The sequence below is a fragment of the Tachyglossus aculeatus genome, chromosome 2 (assembly GCF_015852505.1).
Source record: "Tachyglossus aculeatus isolate mTacAcu1 chromosome 2, mTacAcu1.pri, whole genome shotgun sequence".
Lineage (NCBI taxonomy): Eukaryota > Metazoa > Chordata > Mammalia > Monotremata > Tachyglossidae > Tachyglossus > Tachyglossus aculeatus.
The window spans coordinates 23156979-23182345 of NC_052067.1; the positions used below are offsets into that span (position 1 = coordinate 23156979).

The 25367-nt window shown below is 38.9% G+C and overlaps 1 protein-coding gene across 1 annotated transcript in view; it reads right to left on the bottom strand.

The window, feature by feature from the left end:
* The window catches only part of STT3B (STT3 oligosaccharyltransferase complex catalytic subunit B), a 113177-nt gene that overhangs the window by 10919 nt on the left and 76891 nt on the right, over positions 1-25367 (bottom strand). The window contains exons 5-13 of the mRNA XM_038760238.1: positions 23384-23483; positions 10255-10353; positions 8917-9063; positions 6575-6623; positions 5440-5594; positions 4191-4402; positions 2773-2960; positions 2020-2191; positions 446-619 (exon numbers count right to left, since the gene is read on the bottom strand). Of these exons, the coding sequence (XP_038616166.1) occupies positions 446-619; positions 2020-2191; positions 2773-2960; positions 4191-4402; positions 5440-5594; positions 6575-6623; positions 8917-9063; positions 10255-10353; positions 23384-23483 (1296 nt within the window). The remainder of the gene's footprint in view (positions 1-445; positions 620-2019; positions 2192-2772; positions 2961-4190; positions 4403-5439; positions 5595-6574; positions 6624-8916; positions 9064-10254; positions 10354-23383; positions 23484-25367) is intronic.

Here is a 25367-nt window from a genome sequence, read left to right on the forward strand (position 1 = left end):
AAGATTTCCCCAGTTTGTCCCTAAGCTAAAAGAACGCAACTGAAAATAATAAATCGACAGTTTTTCTATGCTAACAAATTAAGTATTTCCCACTTCCTCTTGAAATTATCAAGAGAATTTAATATTTTATAAAAATTGAAATTCATCAAAAAATTACAATGATAAACTCTTTGTTTCAGATTCACACTATATTGGTTAGTTTTAATACTACTGTAGGTTGAGACTACAGTGTTGAAATTATATCAATATAAGAATTCAATTCAGAGTTTTCAGGTTCACATTTTCTTCCTCCACCTAAGTCAAAACTGGCTATCAATTTAAAAACAGGGCTAATGATAAAGTGCTTGCCATTCAGAACCACCTCATTCAATGATAAGAAGGGATTAAGCCACTTCCTCTGTAGACATGTTCTTTACAAATCCAGAATTAAAATTGTTTTTCTTACCCGGATATCTTTTGGATGCTCCCCCTCAGCTATTCTCACCATCCAGAGGAATTTGTTGATGTCATCACCGGAATAGCCAATCACCCCTCCAAAAATAATTAAAACATAATCTACATCCAGGCTCCTCATGATCTCATAAGCGGCTGATTCATTAGAAGACATGGCTTTTCCTACCTAGATCAATCAAATATATTTGATAAGCTTTAGAATTCTCTTAAGACCAATCTTAGCTTCACACATTTTAGAACTGCCAATTTGAACACATGCATAGTTACAGTATCACAGTTCTTTGGCAAAAAAAAACTTGAAAATCAGAAAGCCACAAGGAACAAAAATTTCTGACTCAATTTTAAAAATTTCTTTGGTTTGCACATTTCCAGGGCAATCAAGAGTGGAGGAGTTACTTTTTTTTTTTTTGCCAAGCCACATCAAGACAATTGATTCTGAGTAGAATATGTGCTTAATGAGTCTTTCAGGGTAATTTTAAAAACTACATTTTAAAAATTCTCCTTCTCTCACCTCACCCACCTTCAAAGAGTTCCAATTTAAAGATACATAGTTGGACCACACCTGGAAGTTCAGGTTGGGAGGTCTCATCATTATAATTATGACATTCAATATAAAAAAGTATAAATATGCCACAGCATTGATGTACAGATATATTTGAACAGCAGAAATAATGATCTCGGTTTATCTATTAAGATATGTCTCCACATTCTAGACTGTGAGCCCGTTGTTGGGTAGGGACCATCTCTACATGTTGCCAACTTGTACTTCCCAAGCACTTAGTACAGTGCTCTGCACACAGTAAGCGCTCAATAAATACGAGTGAATGAATTAAAGGAAATCCTCATCCTAGGAAGTTTTGAGTTATGACAATCAGCTCTTATATAACATTTATATTTGTAATGTAAGTGTTCGCCCTGTTTCAGCTTTACAATACTTGTCTCCTTTATGGCCCAAGCTCAGAATGCTGGCAATTTTAAGAGGGATGGTTGGGAAGAGGGGAAGGGGAAGATAAAGGGTAGAGAGTTTAAAGAATGAAAAGGCGGAGGCGGGAGGTGAACCAGAAGAGGCCAGGAGCAGGAGTGGTTTGGCTGTGAGATGGAGTCACCAGGGAAAGGCTGATTGTCCATTTCGCTTCTGATTAAGTAAAGGTCAGTCACCCTGTCATGACATCTCCCTGAATATGAACGCATTAGAGTAGCTATATTATTTACCTGCAGTTGATTTGGTAGCCAATCCTGGGCACTTTTTATTAAGACTGGGATATCTGACTTTTTTCAGGCATCAATTCCTTCATTTACTACATTGCCTCCATGGGAGGCCTGGCTCCAACTGACAATGCTTCGTCTTCAGATGCAGTTTTCAGGAACTAATTGCGTTGTCCGACTAAGGACTTCCTGGAGCCTGTTCTTGATAACGTGGTGCGTTTTTGCCCAGACATCTATCTCCCTTCTAGACAAAAATAATGACTATTCTAATGCTGTTTAAGAGGCTCTGTTTTACAGCAAAGGCAAATATGCATTTCAAATCTCTGATCACTTAAAATGCCCCCCGCATAAAGTCCTTACCAGTGCTATGTGACTATTATTCCAAGTATTGTTATCCACCAAAGTCGTCCGATTAGCCATTCCTGCTATCTGATACCCGTAGTCCCACCAAGACATCACCCGGGCATGTTCATCTGTGTTTTGCCTTAGCCAATAGTATGCTTCTCTGAAATCGTCCAGTATATTCCTAGTCCTGGAATAATCACATCATTAAACACCTCTTCAGACAAAGATGCAGCAAAGTTTAAGCATATACTAATGTTTTCGGAAAATTTCCTATCGAATACTGAAACAAGTTTAAATCATCCTAGAAAAAAATTGTACATAGAATTTTGAGAGTAAAATTCTCCTGAAACTTAGAAAGTGGATTTTATATTGGCAATTAAAAGTTCAAATAGGACCTAATACGCAATGGACTATGAAACTACAGGTACATTTATGTTTCTGACCAAGTGATCAATCACCCATAATGAGTTTATCTTTCCCATAATATAATCTGAATGTGATTATCTTACTACATTTTCCCAAGGTTGTATTTATTTTTAATGAAAAAGTGGCCAATGAGGCACATATCAAGCGTAGGCTGACATACCAGATGGCCGGGAGGGGAAGAAATCAAAAACCCCAGAAAAGGCTTGGAATAAAATCCAACTAGTAAACTCATGAACAACATAGTCACTCTTTTCTGGACTCTTTTGTTGTTTTAGGAGTAAAGGTTTACAGAGGCAAAAACATGGTGAAAAAAATGCTTTGGTCCCTGGAGTCTTTTCTTACCCATCATGATTGTAAGAGGCCAATACTACACTTGGACTGGAATAGGCATTGCTCGTCACCCAGGTACAATGGACTGCAAACATCATCAAGAGCATAAGCATTAACATGGTGACAATGCTTTTGATATTGGGACCCAATCCTTCTTCAGGTTTTTCTTGTTCAGATACATGTTTCCTCACTTTACCTGCCTGAAGACAAAACAACTCATTATGGCAATCCTTAATGGGTAATTTTGAAGTACACAGATTTTCTCATTGGCTGTACTTTTCTTATTTTCTACATTGGGGGGGGGGGGGGGGGGATTTTGGCAGAAACATTCTTCCAAACTGGACGCTTAAAAAAAATAAGTCAACAAAGCGGATCCTTACTGTCTACTTCAAATAACTATAGCCCATTCTAAATTCCTATGAGAGAGGGAATCTTCAAGAGGTGGTGTAGAAAGACCTCCCGTCCAATTATCTGGCCACAGAGGCTGCACCCATTCAGCTAGGTTTGTCTACTTGTTATATGAATGTGGAAAGGCCTGAGTGGGTAGAGGGAACTAATTACGGTGAGAGTTAGGCAAGCAGACAAGCGGGATTTTCCTCTAAACTCAGTTTCACATACTGAAGAAGCAATATAATATTATTCCTCATAAAATTAATTGAAAGAATGTAAAGATACTAGCACAAGTCAAAATTGACACGAATTTGGGACTGTGTGAAGGAACCACCATAAAAAACAAAGAAAACCCCATTAAAAACTTCTGAAGAACTTTTAGACCGTGAGCCCACTGTTGGGTAGGGACTGTCTCTATATGTTGCCAACTTGTACTTCCCAAGCGCTTAGTACAGTGCTCTGCATACAGTAAGCGCTCAATAAATACGACTGATTGATTGATTGATGTGGGATGAGAGAAGATAGCCTGACATGGTTATTTACTTTGGGAAATAGCATGGCCTACTAAAAACTGAACACACAAGTGGTAGTAAAACAAAACAAAACAAAATCCATAACTCAACCAGATTTGCTACTGACTTGCCAGGGCCTAAGAGAATTTGTTTTGACCTAGCTGCCTTTTCCAGCGTGTTCCATGAAATCATCTCAAACTGCCTCCCGGGGACGTTGTGTGAGTTAACGGCGATACCTTTTACGATCTCATTTGATTGTTCAGCAGTTGGAACATTTCAAGTAGTGATGGCATATAATTTGCTACTACTTGTAAGCTATTTCAAGGGCTCAACAATTATAATAAACTTCCCTCCAAATTAGTTCTCCGAAACTTTCTCCTACCCCAAGCTAGAGGCTGCCACAAAGATTCGGGCTTTCATTTAAAGATCTTCATGAGCTACAGAATCAGCTTTGAAAGGACTACGTTGCTTATTTCCCTGCAGAAAGCATACAAATATAGTTATGGAATATAGAAAAGGTTTGTCTACCTTATCGTACAAGCTTCCTGAACTTCTTTTGTCATCCTCATCACTGCTGTCTTCTACCGGTGGGTTTTCCCTCTTCATATCATCCCCCAAATAATGTTCAAAAACATTAGAGAAAGCAATTGCGGACAGCATACAGACCACTGGAGTCAAAGTCAACATCAGACGAACCATTACACCAGCAAAATATACTGCACTGATTGCATAGAGAGCAACTGTGAAGAGACAAGTCCATGTGCACACAGGATAAGCTCAGAGGAAACAGAACTATTTTTAGTCAGTAAATCATATTTATTAAAGCACTTATTGTGTGCAGAGCACTGTACTATGGGGATTAAGACTGTGAGCCCCATGTGGGACAACCTGATCACCTTGTATCCTCCCCAGTGCTTAAAACAGTGCTTTGCACATAGTAAGCGCTTAACAATTACCATTATTATTATTATTATTATTAAGTGCTTGGGAGAGTACAGTATAACAATAAACAGACACATTCTCTGCCCACAAATGAGCTTACAGTTTTAGGACTTTGAAAATCTAAAAATATATATTAAAAAAAACCTCATGAGAATGATCCCTCCTTAATGCTGACATGCCTATCAATTGACAAACTGCACTGGGCCATATGACAAAGTATAATTACACCTTAGTACTTCAAATAAATAAGTCATGTGTGAGCCTTCTAGACCCTCTCCATCGTGCCTGAATGAAATACCTGGGAAATGGCATATTCTTGGCCTCCTTCCACGATGGCTGAGCAAACTGTCTTCTCTTCCCACCCTCCCTCTCGAAACCCCTCCCCAAGGGAGAAGAAGAATTGCTATCTCTGTAGTACAAAAACAGTAATATATTGAATGGTGTTCCCATTGCTTAGAAGCGTTTATTTCCAAATGGTGAACAGTTTAATTCTATACTCGGGGAGGATTAACTGTAATTAACTACTTTACTGTCTCTAGTACATCAATTCAGAATTCAGACTATTGAAGAATAAATTAAGATATAAATGCACTAGAAAAAAACCACCCACTTTTAGCATTAAAAATGTGACCTAATATGCCAACTTTTATTGGACAGTAATATAAACAAACCCCCAAAAATTATTAATAAGGGGAAAGAGGGACTGTTGTCAAAATTAAAATTAATTACGGGTTTACAGAATACAATATCAGCACGAGAAAGACTTGTAAAGAAAAACCCAGTCAAGAAAAACAGATATTAGAGACTGAAATGATTTTAGAATATTAGCTCTTACCAAACACTCTTTCATCATTGATGTTTTTGATACAGAACCATAGGCCTGCTGGAAAGGTGCACACAAGAATATGGAGATCAAAGAAGAAGGACACCCAAGTTGTAGGTTGATGCTCAGACACCGAGGCAATGATTGGGATGTGTATTTTCGCATATCTAGGTTTTTTTTTTAAAAAAAAGAATAATTAGAATCCCTTCGATATGGTAAAATTGCATTATCTTCTGAAGTAAAATTATCGGGTTTTATAAATATGCTTTAATGACTGGCTATTAGAATGCATTAAATAATGATACCTAAGTGATTCTACATCTTGAAACAGCCTTGGCCAATTTACTTAAGCCCAAATGGGTTAGTCCAATTTTTGTGAGTGCAGGACAAAACACTATTCTTTACATCCTTCTGGGACTATTCAATCAGCTAATGAGAGAGTTTAGTTTTATTTATAATGTTATATGGTTTACCTATGAATTCTGTGACCTTCCATGACCGAACCACCACACAATCCATTTTCTGAATAAAATCTAGTTACTATAATTAGACTATTGCTGTCACAGTATACTTATATACAGTTCCCCATAAAATTAGCATGTGATCTTTCGTATTCTCTCTGCAAACATGAAATATTTAGGTAGACTATAACATAAGGCAAAGGCCAAGTAATCGCCTAATGGTCAGGATGCCAAATGAAGACATAAAAACTAGAATTTAGTTGCACTTGTCCGTCTCATTGAATGGTTAGCTATATGTACCCTTTAAAATGTTAACAAAAGATACAAAGATAAACTACTATATTTTTAAAATATAATTTTTTGGAACTACATAAATAATGCCTGAATAATTGTCAATAATCTGTTGACAAACCTAAAGCCTTTTGGAAGTGTCTATAAGGAAGGACAAAACACAAAAAACAGTGACAGTCATCACTGAATGAAAGAATGGTCTACTACATCATTTTAGCTCTCTAAAATCTAAGGCTTAAAAGAATGAGAAACTACATTTGCTTAGTCCCTCACAAAAAATGAGTTGCAACAACTACTTTTTCTCTTGGTTACATTAAAATAGTACTAGTCTGGAATAAAGAAAAGCACTATTTTAATATTAATGCTGATTAATCATTTTTCCTGCATTTACTTACCCAGTGTCCCAGAGTGAATAAAATCTGCCACTCCATGGTGCAATATAACCTGAAATTCAGGGAACGAGAAATCACTGGAAATGACTTGAAAGGAAAAATATATTTCATTACGTTGGTTCTAAGTTATACTAAGGTATGAGATACATTAAAATTCACACAAGACCCATAAAGAAAAATCAATTTGCAAAAGTTATAGGAAACAGTAACAGTGGTATTTGTTAAGTGCCTACTGTGTGCCAAGCACTGTATGAAGAGCTGGGAGGGATAGCCGACATTGAATCTCTATTTTACTGAGGCCAAAAGAATACAGATCCGCTGATTCCCAGGCAAGTACTCTTTCTAGGTCCCGCTGCTTCTCCTCTTTGAAATACCTTCTATGTGAGCAGCAAAGAAGAAATTACAAGTAGATGAAAGGACACTATGAAGTATATTTATAATTCGAATACGTCGGTCATTACTCAATTTAGGGTGATAGATTCAATCAAATAAATTGAACAATAAAAACCGATGTCTTTTCATAGTTTTATAATATGATCACGAACCCTCATAATTCTAAATGGAAGACTGGAATCCGGTAGAGTTTGCGACAGAAAAATTTTGGAAGCTGACTTGTTCCCAGAGGCCAGTATTGAGGAGGGATTCAGAATGAAAACAGACTGCATCTGACTGACAGATTAGATACAATTCCATTAACTGGGACTGTAAAACAGCATGTTTCCCAAAGTGGGATTGCTGGAGAGTTGTTGGTAGTGTATTAATATCCCATCCTCAGGACATGCACATATATTCATATTTAGTTGGATTGATTCTGATTTCACAGCTTTGGAATATTTCTGTCTGACTCTCCCACTGGAATGTTATCTCCTTGTGTCTTCTGCTGCTTTGTAGTTAAATGTTTAGTACAGTGCACTGCATTTAGTAGGCGCTCAATAAATATTGCTACTAAAAATATGTTGTAGAATATGTCAAATAAAATATGGCCTCGACATGTACAATCAGAAGCTCCGTACACTCTTTTAACCCATGTTGGCACTGGGTAGAGCTGAGATAAACTTAGCCCAGGGAGGGATTCTTCAGTGCTGAGAAGGGCACTCTCCATGAGTTTATACCTTCCATTTTTCCACACACCCAGTGGGACAAACAGAGTTCACTGTATACAATGTTTACAGGCTGCCTTGATTATTCAAATATTTTCTTTGGGCTGGCTGGAGTTGATAAAATAAAAGTGTTCTCACCATTGAATGTATTTAATTAAGGATTCTTTTTGTATGTAAGCATTTTAAGACCACCAAAGCAATGCTAAACTTCTTTCAAAATAAGCTCCTCAGACAGCAAATAGTGTCAACTTTTTTTAAAGCCAAAAACTTGCCTACATTTTAAATTGCTCATCCCTAAGTTATGTACTGAATGTATGGCACAATTGTAGGAGCCAAAAAGCGTCTGGAAAATCTCTTCTCAGGGTCTGCGAGCTTCAATAGAAGACTTTTAGACTGTGAGCCCACTGTTGGGTAGGGACTGTTTCTATGTGTTGCCAATTTGTACTTCCCAAGCGCTTAGTACAGTGCTCTGCACATAGTAAGCGCTCAATAAATACGATTGATTGATTGATTCAATAATTAAGCAAGAATTATTGCAAATGTGATGTAGATATAACAAAAAGAGGCCATACAATGACAAGAGCTATTCTAAAAACTCACAAATTCCCAAGTTAGTAGTAATAATAATTATTATTATGGTATTTGTTAAGCACTTACTATGTGCCAAGCATTGTTCTAAGCCCTGGCGTAGATACAAGGGAATCAGGTTGTTCCACATGGAACTCACAGTCCTAATTCCCATTTTACAGATGAGGTAACTGAGGTACAGAGAAGTTAAGTGATTTGCCCAAGGCCACACAGCAGACAAGTGGCAGAGCTGGGATTCGAACCCACATCCTCTAACTCCCAAGCCTGTGCTCTTTCAACTAAGCCACGCTGCTTCCTTAGTTGCTGACCCCTAATATCATTAAATTTATACACTAGACTGGAATTGACCTAAGGTGAAATGAACCTAGAAAAAGTTGTTGTTGCTTTTTTTAAATAGCACTTAAAGGGGTTATAAAGCTCTAAAAAAAATTACTTTCTAACCATTAAGGGAGATACCCACAGATCTGGCTGGGAGAAGGGCTTTGCATGGTTTGGGCAGCCCACACAGTTAATTTTGTAAAGGACTTTTCCAAAGTAACTCCCTTTCTGCTTGGGCCTAGATGATTCACGGTGACATTAATTCATGCAAATAATGAAAATTTTCCAGGTAAATTTTACTCTGGGAAAATGATTTAATTGCCATTTGATAACACTTACCTGTGTAAGTCAAATAGATGACGCTAAGGAATACAACCCCGGCAGCTAGGGATACCCCCAAAAAGAAGAGGGTCTGGAATTCTTGCTTTGTTAGCCGGTCCCTCAGATACTGCAGGAAGGCATAAGCCTGCAGCAGTGCGAAGACACCTAATTATAAAAAGAGAAGATATGCTCTCTTGGAGTGATGCAACTATAAAGAATGGTCACATTTTCCTGAGAAAATTCGGAGGCTCATTTGGAAATGACTTCTCATAGAGAACCTGAATCTAGAAGCTCACCTCAAGATGCACTTCATTAAAAAATATTTCACCCAAAACTCCCTTTGAAGTCGAACAAACCTTCCTTGGTCGGCTGCAATGGGATTTGCTAAGACCAGTCGCATTAGGGGACAAATACTGACAGAAGTCCTTTGTTCTTTATTCCTTTTCCTAACCCCTCCATCCGCATGTCCCCCAAATTACTCTAAAGCTCAAAGGTGGGCCATTTGGGAGATATCAGGGAGCTGCTGGGCAACATAAATAGTCATTTGAATATCTGAATTCTCTCCCACACATTTAATTGCTCATTCTCCCCCTAAATCTGTTTCCAGAGATGCAGTTCAAAAAGCAACATCGGCAAGACAAAAATCAATGGACTTGTTTTGCCTCAGGAGAGGGGGGATTCGATGTGGAGCACCAAAAGTAACTTTTAACACCAGAAGCAAGAATGGTTATTTAAATTTCACAGTTTTCCTCAAGTACCTACTCCAGATGGTGAAGTAGTAAAAAATGAGGTCAGGCAGAAAGATTAAAAAAAATTACAAAAATTGATGGTGAAAGCAACAGCTAATAATATACATAATAAGAATTTATAACATGAACATTAATACAAGGAAGTGTAGATTCTGTCAAGCTTATATCCAACAAAATCACAAAGTAAATAGTGTAAAGACTCCATTCTAAAATGCTTAAATCTTTCCAAACAGCAAGATTTTACAAAAAAAGATTCCATATAAATCCGCATTTTGCAAGGCTTATAAAATGATACGAAGGAACACCCATATCATAAACTTACAATTCCACCATTTTGCATGGAAAACTGTTTTATTTGACCAATGACAGGAAACAACTCGATGACATAAGACAAGACAACCTCCACCTTCCAGAACTTTGGGAGGCTACATGTTAAATATGAGAACACCATTTGCTGAAGTTGAAACTGTCACAATACTGATACTACTCTATAAACTGTTTTGCATTTTAAGTCTTTAAAACCAATTATTATACAGAGTGGTGAAAACCAGCTTTGGTGACTTGAAATATGCATTCAACGTACATAACCGAACATTTTTCTTCGTACCTGCTGCTGCCATGTGCTCACTTGTTCTGATCGGCTGGAATCCCACAAAGGGTATCTGCATGGATAATATTAAGCCCACAATGTAGAAAGTGCTATAGGCTAAAAAGACAAAACGGAAGACAAGTCTAAGTAGCTTGTAGCCATTATTATCCATTTTATTTATTATACATTTATTTATTTATTATTATACATTATACATTTATTTATTTTATTTATTATACACTGTTTTACACCCAATAAACATGCAAGCAAAATAACCAGATTTTATTGACTTTTCAAAACTCCAATACCTTGAAACCTTGTGAGGAGCAAGAACTCAGCTCTTCTGATAGCCATTTTAATTCGACGAGTTTGACCATTAGTGCAGCCACAAACTCCCGCAGCTAGCAAGCCTGTGTGCACAAGTCTCTCTCTGGGAGACCTTCACAGGCCATCGCCCAGAAGCAATGACCTACAATTTGTCACCAAACTGCGCACAATGTGGGTTCCAGTGCTTTCCCTTTGCTCCTCTGATTTGAAGGTTCATTCTAGATGAATTTCCTTACAGAATTGTGGGGTTTTTTTCCCCTAAAGAGAGATTCCCTGGAAGATCACGCTTTCATAAGAAAATCTGTTTCTCAATTAATTTTAAATTTCACTAATTGAAGTTAGGACTAATCTACTTTTAGGTCATCTTACAAATTATCATTTCTTTGTTAAAGTCATTTTTAATTGTTTTCAATGGTAATTAGTAGGCTGAATCTTCAGTGTTGATTCTTGGAGAGGACCATCACCATTTTGTATACATACAAAAGACAAAGCCAAGAAGCTTATTTTTTCACTCCCTTTTGGAACTACATATTTATATTAAAGCTAATACATGAAGATCCTCTTGCATTATTCCCTTCCCCAAAAAATGTGTTTGCCACACCCTAGGCAATTTTTTTTCAGATTCCATTCAACATGAAGACCTACAAGCCAGACACTTGGATAGCAATAATGTGATTAGCTTTACCCTAGCTAAATACAATTTTCTTTGCACATTCATGTCATTTTTCTGAACTCAACAACTCTCAATTCACTATTACATGCATATTTAACAAGTTATGTATTCCTCATCACTATCCTCACCGCTCACTGAAAGTTAAATAAAAAAAAGGGCCTATAATTATATTCCCTTCAGAACCACACCACTTACCAAACCTCAAGTAACTACCACTGTTCAGATGGTGTTCTTTCCCACATGACACCGTACTATCCACCCGATATACTTGACGTCAAACTGGTCAGAATTAGCAATTTAATTTTAATTAAAAATCGAGTTACTTATAAAATACTATCATTTGTGTGTTACATTCCCTCTGGGAAGATGAGTTCAATTTATTTCAGGTGTGGAAGGAAGTGATCTTTATTATTAACTGAGGAGGCTCACAGAATTACAGGGAACTAGACAGGGAAGGGGTTAGCCTATAGAAGGAACACTTTTGGCCTCCCTGGCAGTTGAGAAGTTAAAGGAAGATTTAGCAAAGGCTGTTTTAGAAATCACCAATGATTTATGATCTGTTGGGCTATCCATTTTTGGTACTCATTTTTTCCTTCCGTTTCAAAATGGAAAAGTAAAATACTGAATTCCCTTGTACTGAAACAGGATCCATAATCACCCAACTTGTATAAGCACAATCCTACTATCTCTACATCCATTTTTAAAAAGCTATACTAAAAAGATTTTCAACTGTCCATACCTCATTATTTTAATTTTTTTATTACAGACCATAGAATGATGCATATAATAATTCTGTAACATAACAACCTGTTTTTCTATCTTCTAACTGTACTATAGCTCAACAAATTATTTAAACCTTTAAGTCTCCTTCCCTCAATTGAATATTTTTAAACCATGGTGTGTGACAGAGTAATTCAAAGTGCCTGAAACTGGAATTTAAAGACTCAAAGAGCACAGTATCTAGTAACATTGAATTCCCTTAATAGTCCCACTATTTCTCAAATCCACCCCCTTTAATTCAAGGAGTTTGGAATAAACGCCAACTCAAATTTCTTCATAATTTAATGATATTTTCCAAGATTATTTCACTACTTTCCGAAGTGACTGTTCTGCTCTCTCCTCCTTAGACTGTGAGCCCCCTGTGTGGGACAGGGACTGTATTTGATCTGATTATGCTGTATCTGTAGATGACTGAAAGCTCCTTGTGGGCAAGCACTCTGTCTATCTACTCTATTGCACTGTACTTTCCCAAGCACTTAGTACAGTGGTTTGCACACAGTAACCACTCAAATACCAATGACTGATCTAACTCAGCACTTAGTAAAGTGCTTGGCACAAATATCACACTTATGATTAACATATTAGAATTTTCATTTTAAACACTGTCTCCATTTCACATATCAACAGTCATTTTAAATGTAATCCTCCCAGATCAAGTTATTACCCTTTCTCCTTGTATTTATATACTAACCCCCAACATCGAAAATCTTAAGATTCTTATTGCTAATTTTCTTGAAAAAAGCTTACTTTTTTAGGCTTCTCCTTAGGAGAAACCCAATCCAAAACCCCTCCACACAACGGGAACATCAATTTACTCCAAGTTGGTCCCTGAGTTCCCGGCATTTTAAAAAAGAATGCCTGTACTATGCAATGGCTTCAACCATTTTTCAATTCTGGACTTTCTTCTCCTAAATCCCAAGTACATCGCATTAATTGAAACTCCGACCACTTTTAAATTGCTTTTGCGCTACTTCTCCTGGGTAGACAACAAAAGACATGTGTTCCTTTTTGTCCTGTTCTCAGATTCCAGAATCCAACAACTGCTAATCAAGTCCACTTGTCTTCGCTATTTCCTTAGTGGCTCCCTTTTAATAACTGCCTTTTAACCACTGGCTAGGGTTTACTACCTTTATCGTGGCCCTTCTCGTTCTTATTTTTCAAATCTAAAAGATGGTCTGGTGATTATCACAAAAAAGTAATCAACTTTAAGGGAATTAATCACAAGGATTGTCAATCATTCACCGCACCATAAAAACGTCGCAACACTGCCACCCTGTGGAGCTACAGTAATTAGCATTCATTCATTCATTCATTCACTCATTCATCCATTCATTCATTCACTCATTCATTCATTCATTCACTCATTCACTCACAGCCTTCAAAATCTGGTACCCGTACGTGGGGCAAAACTAATTAGCATTCATTCATCTCTTTCAAAATTTGGTACCTGCATTTCGCTCAAAGACAGGGCCTGGGAAATTCATTTTAACCCTGCTCTCCTTCTGATGGTCCAAATCTAAGTTGAACCAAAAGAGGCTGCTCCACAAAAACAGACTAACTTTGCTTTTCTTGCTCTCCCTCTCTAGACTGTGAGCTCGTTATGGGCAGGCATAACGAATTAGCAGAATTAGCAGACATATTCCCTGCCCATAACGAGCTCACAGCCTAGAGAGGGAGAGCAAGATATGTCTGCTAATTCTGTTGTACTGCAGGAATTGTATTACTTCAAGTGCTTAGTACAGTGCTCTGCACACAGTAAGCGCTCAACAAATATGACTGACTGATAGTAAGTGTATAATACGATTGATTTCTTTACAATATAAAAATATTTCTATTGAAATGTCCCTTATCCCTGACAATTGCTTTATATTTAATATTTAGAGCATCAATAATGCACACTGCACTGCAGAAATATTAAATTCTGCCTGCTGTGTCAGTGTGGCAGCAAAACACTTCAGGCAAATGTCTTATTAGTCGACTTTGAAAATAGCTACCCAAAATTCTTGAGATGATTATTCTGGACCAGCTGCTCCCCTCTCCTTCTAGGTCTGTCCTTAGCACCAGCAGAGAAACAGAACAGAAAAGCATCTTAGAGGAACCTCATACCAGCTGACCTTGCTCCCTGACCCATCAGCTGAATTTAGAATTGGCTCTTTGGGGAAGAAAATGTAAACAGACTCATATATACACTCCCAAGTGCAGTCCAAGTTGAGCGGGACCTTCTCTGTGATTAATTTTAAACCTATTCCCCTTATTTAGACTGTGAGCTCCAAGTGGCACAGGGACTGTGTCCCAGCTGATTACTTCACTGCTTAGAACAATGCTGGACACAGTGTGCGCTTAACAAATAATGATAATCTTCAAACAAAATCAACCTTAAAATTATGCTCATAAATTTTTACCACTGCTACTGCTTCAAATGATGATGATGGGGGTGGTGGTGGTAGTATTTACTATGTAATACTTATGTGTCATGCCCTGTTTTAAGCGCGGGGCAGAAACAGTCCCTGTCCTACATGAGATTCAGAGTATAAGTAGGAAGGGGATCAGGAGAACAATAATAATAATAATAATAATAATGTTGGTATTTCTTAAGCACTTACTATCAATCAATCATATTTATTGAGCGCTTACTGTGTGCAGAGCACTGTACTAAGCGCTTGGGAAGTACAAGCTGGCAACATATAGAGACAGTCCCTACCCAACAGTGGGCTCACAGTCTATGTGCAAAGCACTGTTCTAAGCGCCGGGGGGATACAAGGTGATCAGGTTGTCCTACGTGGGGCTCACAATCTTAATCCCCATTTTACAGATGAGGTAACTGAGGCCCAGAGAAGTTAAGTGACTTGCCCAAAGTCACACAGCCGGTAAGTGGTGGAGCCGGAATTAGAACCCGTGACCTCTGACTCCCAAGCCTCTTTCCACTGAGCCATGCTGCTTCTCTATGGGAGAAATGGGTAATTATACCTTTACCCTTATAATAACCTGAAAGAGACTTATCTATAAATCCAAATGCCAGCACAACTTCCTGAAGTAACAAATTCCATATGCCTACATGGGGGCGTTTGAAAGTGAGTTGGGAGTGGTGGGTGGGGACACCCACCCCATCATCCCCGACGTGACTCGGGAGTCGAGGGACCACAGACCTGACTCGAGTGAGTCTCCCCAACTGGTTCTGTGACCAACAGAACTGTATTTTGTCATCTTCAAAAGGTTCTTATGGCAGCACTGTCTGCTACTTACTAGTATTCATCATTGTGTTCTGTTAACATTTAAGTTTACTGGGCCATTGTGTTAAAAATTCTTAACAAAACCGGCTGAAGAAGTACTACAAATAGTTCATTACTTCAGTGAGATACAGCGGGCAAACGCGTACGCACACACACAGACACACATATCCAGACATATACAGAGATACATTTGCAAGTTTGGAGACGCTTGTCTATTCAGCCATGTAAATAAATACTAGTCGACAGGCTCCAGCCTTGGAAGTTAAGCTCATTAAAAAAAATACAGCTTAAAGTAAATTAAAAAATAATACTAATGTCCCAATGAATCATTAGTTTGAAACGAATGAAAGGGCTATGAGAAAAATAATGAATTGATACATTTTTATTTTTTAAATACCTGCAAGCCTGAGTAAACTATCCACTCAGAGGTATTGAGAATAGATTTGACTAAACACATGCCATAAAAAATGTATATTTATTCATAGTCTACTGGCAATTCCTAAGCGCTTAGTACAGTGCTCTGCACACAGTAAGCACTCAATAAATACAATTGAATGAATGAATGAATGAATGAATGAATGAATGAATGAATACCATGGCCCTGGAAGTCAGGAGATCAGCTCTGGCCATTTGCCTGCTGGGTGACCTTGGACAAGTTGCAACTTCTCTGTGCCTCCAATTCCTCATTTGTAAAAATCAATGGCATCTACTGAGAACACTGTACTAAAAGCTTGGGAAAGCAAACAGAGTTGGGATTCATACTCCTTGCCCACAACAATTTTACAGTCCATGGAGATAAAATAGCTGGTCTCCCTTCCTAAGACTGTGAGCTCTGTGCAGGGACTATGTCTGATCTGATTATCTTAAAGCTTTGTTGGTGCCAAACACAGAGCGTGGTGTACACCTGTCACAATAAATATCATCAATTCTCTTATCTGAAGTTGTTCATACTAAACAATGTGGAAACTACTGCAAATATAATTAATCTTTTGTAAAGTCATCCCAGCAACAAGAGCAACTTGTTCATTTACATACAGGGTAAGCGAATCTCTCAACTTTTTTTTTTCAAAACAAATATGCATCCCAAAATTTAACCCCAAAGATGGAAGGATTGTGATGGCTGAAAATATCATTCTTGGGAACTAACTGGGTATGTCAGCATCTAAAAGTAAAAAATATACTCTTGAGAAAGAGTGATATAGATATTTGGAATATTTCCAACTCAGGCACAGTGTTTATCAACCTCCACAAAGTGAGCTTTAAAATGCGGGTGCATCCCTTATGCACCTTGATGGTCACCTTAGCCCCACCATTTGAAGATTCTTATGCTCTACTATTTCCCCTATATCTGACTTAATGTCTGTCTCCCCCTGTACATTCCAAGCTCCTAGTGGACAGGGAATCAAGTCTCTCAATGTTGTTCTTTGTACTTTCCCAAGGGCGAAGTATAGTGCTCTGCACACAGTAAGTGATCAGTAAATACCACTGATCTATTGATCGAGTATGTCAGTGAGTAGAAATATAACTGTGTTCACTTTAATGATTTACCTAAAATTCTCACGGCTAAAATGAATAAAACCTGGAAGAAAACGGGATGAATTGGACAAATAAAATCACTTAGGAGCTAGATTAAATATCTATTGAAAAAATTTGGGAAGAGTTCCCTCCTTTCATTTAGCTTTCATCAAAAAATCATTTTCATTCTGATACATTTTCTATGCCAACCACTGGAATCTTTTACCTTCTAAATTCTAAAATGAACATCCAACACCCAACTTGCTACAAAATTCAACTGGTGAGCACTTGGCAGAAAATGATCTCCTAAAATAAACCCAGGACAGAAGCAATTTCAAACTCGAGTGTATCATCTGGCGTTAGACATGTGAAAGTCAAGTCAATTATATTTAATAACATGTGAAAAGGCGGGTAAATTTTCTGCCCCTCCATTATTTTGTTTGTGCAGAATCTAGCACACCTGGTGCTCTGGTGCATTCTAAATGGCAATGACCAGATTCCTGAATACCTGCCGGCGGCGGCCCTACACTATTGGGAGCTGCTGAAAATAGAGTTTGACGGTGTAGATCCTAGAGCTGCCACTTCCAGTAGGTGCCTCCTTTTAGGATGTTTCATCTTTTAAGAGGATCAAAACATCTGTCTCTCTTCATTTGCCCCCGACACAGATGTCGGAATTACAACTTTAGGGCCACTTCCAGCCCCCTTCATTCCTCTCCCTCTGTCTCACTGCACTTTTCGTAATTTATTTCTTTATATTAAATGTCTGTCTCCCCTTCTAGACTGAAAGCTTGCTGTGGGCATGTTTACCAACTCTGTTATACTGTACTCCCTCCAGCGCTTAGTACAGCACTTTGCACACAGTAAGTACTCAAATACAATCGATTAATTGATCTTAGCGGTAGCAGCATCAAACACCCATAGGCATCATACCTAGCAACTTTCTTTGGCTTTCAAATTACATCAGATAAAATGTCTGTACTATATACAAACACATGAATAATGGCATAAAAATAATTACACAAACGAACACTGTCCAAACATTACTTATCTTGAAATTCCCTTCAATTTCCAGACTTTAAAAATAAATGAAATAGCTCTTGGCTAAGAAGTTGAAAATCTAAATAGGTTTCGGTTGTTACAAATGGCTTTATATAAGGACATAGGAAATACTTTGGGAACCTTTGTCCTCTAATAATATTCAACTCTCCAGAGGCCTGGTTTCTGAAAACAAATAGTACAAAAAAACACAACATAATCAATACTACTTATTGAACACTGTACTACATGCTTGAGAGAGTACAATACATCATAATTGGCAGTCACGGTCCCTGCCCATGACAAGCTTACATATCATCAGGAACAAAGCCTTTACCCACAGGAACCACGGTTTCAACTATTACTATAAGTTAGTCTACATACTTAATCATTCCACAGTGCTATAATTTTGCAGAACCTCTTAACTATTCAGCTTTACCAAAAGATCAATTTTTAAGTCCATGCTTGCCTTTCTTTGGGTGTTCACTGTATGTTCATGTGACAAGTGATTTTCCAAAGCGTAATTTTCCTGTTATAAAAAAATCATTTTTTGGATGGATCTTAAAACACATAAAAAAATAGATCATATAACTATTAGTAACGGGGAATGAAACATGCTCTTCTGGGGTAAAGATGGGGGAAAATTCAGTGTACTCATATTTTGCTTTATCGCATTTGTATTCTCCAAGAGAGGTCAGCCACTACCTTCTGACATTGAGAGAAACTTCATCTCATGCCTTGTCTTCGTAGTCACTCAATTGTATTTATTGAGAGCTTAGTGTGTGCAAAGCACTGTACTCAGTGCTTGGGACAGTACAATATAACAATAAATAGACATATTCCCTGTCCACAAAGAGCTTATCCAGCCTCTCAATTGGCTGGGGGTTAGTAAAGCCGTAAACTTCCTATAGGGAGGTGGTCTTGCCCTTCTGGGGTTTCAATCATTTAGTTTCACTTCACCACCTTACACTGTTAAAGAAGATTCAAGTTGCTTTCATGGATGTGATCATTTCCCCATGCTCCTCCTATGCCCCCAGGGAAGGATGTGGGGTACTCTTTCGGGCTAAGATGCTCCCAGTTCCCCTCTAGACAAAAAGCCCAGTCATCTTTCTCCATCACCTCTGCAGTGGAAAACTTCCCAAATATCCTGGAGGGAAAAGAGGGTGATAGAAGAACACCCATAACTGTCCTTTACCCAGGGCAGCAGCTCCCTTTCTCAATTTAATTTTGGGTGCGTTCCTCCTTCTCCCCCACTACCCTCTGCCTGGGTATTATGTGGTTGCTACGGCTCTGCTGCTTCCCATTTCCTTCCTTCTTTCCCAGAAAACAAAGCAAATCTCCCTGGCTCCCTTGCCTGGCTTGCTCGCTTCCTTTCCCACCGAGGGCAGAACTGGTCTGGCACTTGTCATTTGGAGCTTCACACGCACTGAAATTAGAGGTTTGCCTTCCTGTAATTTGCTCAGGTTCAGGAGTTGGTTAAGTATGATTTCGTGTTGATGCAAGGCTATGGTATAATTGACATTTTCCCTTTTCTGCTGTAGTAGCTTTTAAAATTTAGATATGCCTGTCACTACATACAGATTGGGTGAAATTCATTGTAAGTCACTACATTCTTCTTGGTTTTTGTTTTCTTTAATTCAACGAGGCTTTGAAGACGATAAAGAGGATAGTATAACATTTCAAATAAAATCTCAACTCATCTTCCATTCTATGGTAAGTTTCGGGCAGCTTGAAATGCATGTATTTATATTTTTGTGACATACATATACCAACATTAGAGTAATGAAATTCAAAAACCTCTAAACTGCTCTAGTCACAGAAAGATATGGTTGTTCAAACCTGCCAAATATATTAATATGACCTCAATGTTTACAGCTTTAGACTCCATTTTACTCAACAGAAGGATTAGCTTTTCTTCTTTTTATAGGTATGTATTTCCCAAGACATAAGATCACAAAAGCTGTTTTATGGACTGAAGGATGTGTGGTGCATGCAAAACTGCTTTGGCTTTTTATAATGACAGTCCAACAAAAATTGCCATAAAACACTGTTTTAAGATCTATTGTAAAAATTAGTTACTTGCATTATTATATGAAAATGAGGAAAGTGGAGGTTGTAACACAAAGATAACAGTGATTTAATAATGGTGAATGAAGCATATTCTAAGAGATCCAATTTCCTACATTCCAAAACGATGACTTAAATTTTGGTAGTGCATCTTCCCTATAAACCATGAAGATAAAAGCTTATTCTAAAAAAAAATAAAATAAAATAAAGTGGAAGAATCAGTTGCAAACTCATGATCTGATTCATACAAGTTTCCTGGACCCACCATTATTGAAGACACCAATTATATATTAACCAGGTTACTTCTTCCTCCTCAAAATTATTTTTATTACTTTTTACATTGCACATAATGGGAGGCTGAGTAGTGGACTACATACTAAACCTAAGAGTCAGGACTTCTCTGACAATCGGTGGGCTTAGGTTTTCAAACATTAATGTGGAGCTATTCTTTCTCCCTCTCCTCCCCCCATCCCGGCAAAAAGAGTTGGTTCGAAGGAGGAGGTGTATGAGAGAATTCTCTAAATCTCAGGGAATAAAAGGGCACTATGAATCCAACATATTTGATTATATATGAGTGATTCAGAAAAGTGGCAGTTAAAGCCATGGGGGAAGATGTCATGGTAGTTCGTGTAAAATGAGAAGAGAAGGAAAGCCTCCACAGACTCTATGAGACCTTGACACTGATGAAAGGCAGAAAAAAAGCCAGCTGAAGAGCTGGAGAAAGAACTGCTGGAGCAGAAGGAAAACCAAGATTAAATGGTGTTTCATGGAGAAGGGAATGATCTATGGGGTTCAACAGCAGGCAAAGTTTGAGGACAGGATAGAGTCCATTACATTTGACATGTAGGAGGTCAATTGGAGGCCTTGAAGAGACCTGAGTCTGTTTTCTTGGGACAATCTCCAGGTAGGTATGAGTAAAACACTAAGGCAGGGAGATCAAACCACCAAAGAGAAGGATTCATGTACACATCTCTTGGCTGCTCCAAACCCTTCATTCACTCATTCAATTGTATTTACTGAGCGTTTACTGTGTGCAGAGCACTGTACTAAGCTCTTGGGAGAGTACAATACAACAATAAACAGGCACATTCCCTCCACACAATGATCTTACAGTCTATGGGGGGAGATGGATAGGGACATAAATAAATTACAGATATGTACACAAGTGCTGTACCGCTTTATGTGTGTGTGTGTGGGGGGAAATGAACAAAGAGAGCAAGTAGAAGCCGCGTGGCTCAGTGGAAGGAGCCCGGGCTTCAGAGTCGGAGGTCATGGGTTCAAATCCCGGCTCCGTCACTTCACTGTGCCTCAGTTCCCTCATCTGTAAAATGGGGATTGACTGTGAGCCCCACGTGGGACAACCTGATCACTTTGTATCCTCCCCAGTGCCTAGAACAGTGCTTTGCATATAGTAAGTGCTTAATAAATGCCATTATTATTAAGTCAGGACGATGCAGAAGGGAGTGAGAGAAGAGGAAAAGAGGACTTGGTCAAGGAAGACCTCTTGGAGATGTGCCCTGAATAAGGCTTTGAAGGGAGAAGAAAGTGGGGGAGAATAGTAATTGTCTGCCAGATTTGAGTAGGGAGGGTTTTCCAGGTCAGAGGCAGGATTTGGGTGAGGGGTTGGTGGCGAGACAGATGAGATTGAGGTACAGTGAGGTTAGCATTAGAGAAGCGAAGTGTGCAGTCTGATTTGTAGTAGGAGAGTAGAGAGTTCAGGAAATAGAGGGCAAGGTAAATGGGTGCTTTAAAGCCAATGGTGAGGAGTTTTTGTTTGATATGGAGGTGGACGGGCAACTACTGGAGTTTCTTGATGAGTGGGAAAACTGTCCTGAGTGTCCTTGTAGAAAAATGATCTGGGAAACAGAGTGAAGTATGGATTGCAGTGGGAAGAAACAGAGGCTGGGAGATCAGTAGAGGCTGATGCAGTAATCCAGGCAGGACAGGATGAATGCTATATTCATGCCAATTATGCAATGTCCAAAGGGCAGGTCAAATTCAGGGACAGGAAGATTTAGCTGTGTTTCCCTGACAGTCCCTCAGCACAGGGATGAGGAGCAGCTCCGTGGCGTGGTAGCGAGGCCTGGCTAGGGCATCCAGGCCTTCTCCACGTTGTTATTTTCTTCCTGGACTTCTCTGTACCAACTGAACTGGTGGTGGACAGCTGGAGAGACCTGCTTTGTCCACGTTTGATACTGTCCGGGGGGGGGGGGGGGGGGGGGGGGGGGGGGGGGGGGGTGTGTGTGTGTGTGTGTGTGTGTGTGTGTGTGTGTGTGTGTGTGTGTGTGTGTGTGTGTGTGTGTGTGTGTGTGTGTGTGTGTGTGTGTGTGTGTGTGTGTGTGTGTGTGTGTGTGTGTGTGTGTGTGTGTGTGTGTGTGTGTGTGTTGGGGGGAAGGGGGGATTATCTGCCCTCTTCATAGTGGCTATAGGAAATTCATTCATTAGATCGTATTGAGTGCTTATTGTGTGCAGAACACTGTACTAAGCATGTGGGAGAGTACAATAAAACAACAAGCACATCCCCTGCCCACAAAGAGCTTACAGTCTATGGGGGAGGAGAGATAGATATCTCTATATATAAATAAATAAACAGCAGGGGGGAGTGGGGCTGAAGTGTTCCCTTTCTTAACAGCCTCACACTTTGCCCATTCACGGAAATTCCTTGACATACCAGATCCAACCAAGGAGAAGGCAACCTCACTAGTTTTTTATAAATATGGATTTTGCTTTAACAGGGCAGGGGCAATTTCCATGGTGATTTGTACAGGTTCTAAAACTTCCCCACTTTTTACACCATCATTTGTTTCTAAATAATTTTACAGGACATTTTACTTATTTGAAGTCTGGTAAAACAGAATAATCCAAATTTGCACACCCCTGCTCTGAAATGAAGTAAATTTCCCATTAATTTATATTGGTTGTAGATTACTATTTTTTGTGCCCTTAACTTTCTCAATCGTGTACTTGTGTGCTGAAAAATGCTCCAAGGATGCATAATCATTCACCAGTGACAATTCTGTATATTTATCATGTTAGGAAAGAGATTCATTCAGGGACTTCTGTCTCCACAACAGAAGTATACTGATGAAGAAATATTGAAGGTGTGTCAATTCTGCTGAAAATACTGCTAACCACAAAAAGATGTTTTACGTTTAATGGTTGCTGAATGTAATGGGGGAAAGATGCATAATTTGGAGCTGGTCATATCTGCTGTTGAGATCTAAAAACCAATGAGCATGAATCTTTGGGACAAATGTTTCTCTGATTTACGATAGTCTTCAACATTCAGACAGGGGCTGTATTATCAAAATATTAGTAATACAAAAAAACTGAAAGAACCAGATAACAAAACACTACATATTAAAATGGGATTGTCTAAACTTCCTTCATAGCAGAAGGGGCCCAGAGAAGAGAGATTATCTTCACTTTCCCAGACACAAATGCCTAGTAAATATGCTAGTTTAATATAAAGTATCTGTACAATTTTCCACATGGAAGGTTTCAAGTCAGACCCACTCACCTATGTAGACCCTCCTGCTGTACCTCTGCATCAGTAACAGCACAAATACATGCAGTGGAATGAGATTGATGATGAACACATAACCGCCCCATGCAGAGACCTAAGAGGAAAAAAAAACCACAGGGTAAAAATTGAATTTTTAAAAATACTGGTAAACTGGGTAGAAAACTCTTAGCTCTGATGTAATGATCAAGGAATTACCAAATCAATATAAAATGCTAGACATTTCAGTATCCACAGGGAAGCTGATGAAATTAAATTAAAAACAATTAATTTTAATCTTGGGCTTCTGTTGTTGAATACTAATGCCCACAGATGGATAACTACATACACAGTTAACTCTTGATTGTCTGCCTGGGATGTATCAAGGCTGCAGATTATTTGGCTCCTTTCCACTGCAAATGTTGGGAAGAGGAAGAGAAAAGGCAGTGGTGTGTCCAATTCAGAGGTCACTGGTGTTGCACCTTGTGGAAGAATTGAGTGAGGCTGGTGCAGTAAGTGGGATTGAGAAGTTCAGCCCTGCTTCCCTACAAAACTGTTGCAGTGAAGGCTGAGTGTTGGGGTGGCGGGGGGGGAAGAGAATTCCAGCTGGGAGCATACTACCCGCCCAACCACACAGTCAGTCAACTGTATTTATTGATCATTTGCTGCGTGTAGAGCCCTGTACTAAGCACTTGGGAGAGTACAATATAACAATAACAGACACATTCCCTGCCCACGACCAGTATGAAGTGGGGGAACTCTCCATCATTGATTATCCTTTTATGTCACGAACTCAAAATGTATAAGTTATTGATGACAACCTGGTGGCAATCAGGACAAAGGGTACAGGGGAGATGTGTGGCAACGGTTTCGGGGGGGGGTTCTGGTGGTGTACTCCAATTAAAAACCCTCCACCCTTTTATTAAAACGTATTTTTACATCTGGGATTTTTGTTTTTCTAGTTCTTCATAGCCAAATAACCGCTTACACCATATCAATCTATAGAAATAATACACATAGGCATTTTCACCTAGGGATGCATTAGATGCATCATCTTCATGTTCCATGAGCTTCCAAGATGTTGTTTCTGCTGGTGGTGGTGAAGTGCAGGGAACGTATCTACCGACTCTTATATGGTATTCTCCTAAGTGCTTATTACAGTACCCTGCACACAATAACCACTCAATAAATAGCATTGATTGATTGATTCACACACTGAGCCTCACCTTAAATAATTGTGTTGCAAAGAGTTTTTGCTCCAATGCTGCAAAGTTACTTTAAAGGACATCTGCGCATGTTCGCCTTCCTTGCTACTTGATACGTATGACTCACAGGTGATATCCTCGATAAACTGGGTAAAACGGGTTTGATAATCCCAGGTCTTGCAACCCCGGACAACTGGGATTCTACTCCAGCTCTGCAGACCTCCGCTTGGTCTGAACCTTGAGCCAACCTTGTGCCATATTCTGTATCACCGTCAAAAAGACCCAATGACCTGCACGATAAGGTTTTCTTTTTTCCTTGTCTATTCTTGCAAAATAATAATGATTGCAGCATTTGTTCAGTGCTTACTACGTGTCTAGCACTTTACTATACACTGGGGTAGATAAAAGATAACTAGATCCCACATGGGACTCACAGTTTAGGTAGGAGGGAGAACAGGTACTGAATCCCCATTTTGCAGATAAGGGAACTGAGGCACATAGAAATTAAGTGACTTGTCCAATGTCACACAGCAGACAAATGGCAGAGCGCGGATTAGAACGTAAATCCTGACTCCCTGACTCTAGGCCATGCTGCATCATTAAATATACTGCACTCATAAGAGAAGGCATTGCAATTCATTAAAGCTCTGAAAGTTAATGAAAATCTTGGTGGGGATTCAGGCTGGTACATAACATTAATCTAACTGGCATCCCAAAGTGTTTTGCTGCCTCCCCTTTATGCATTCACTCAGACCCTTCTCCATCATGCGCAGGGGGAGGGAGGGGGTATAGGGAAA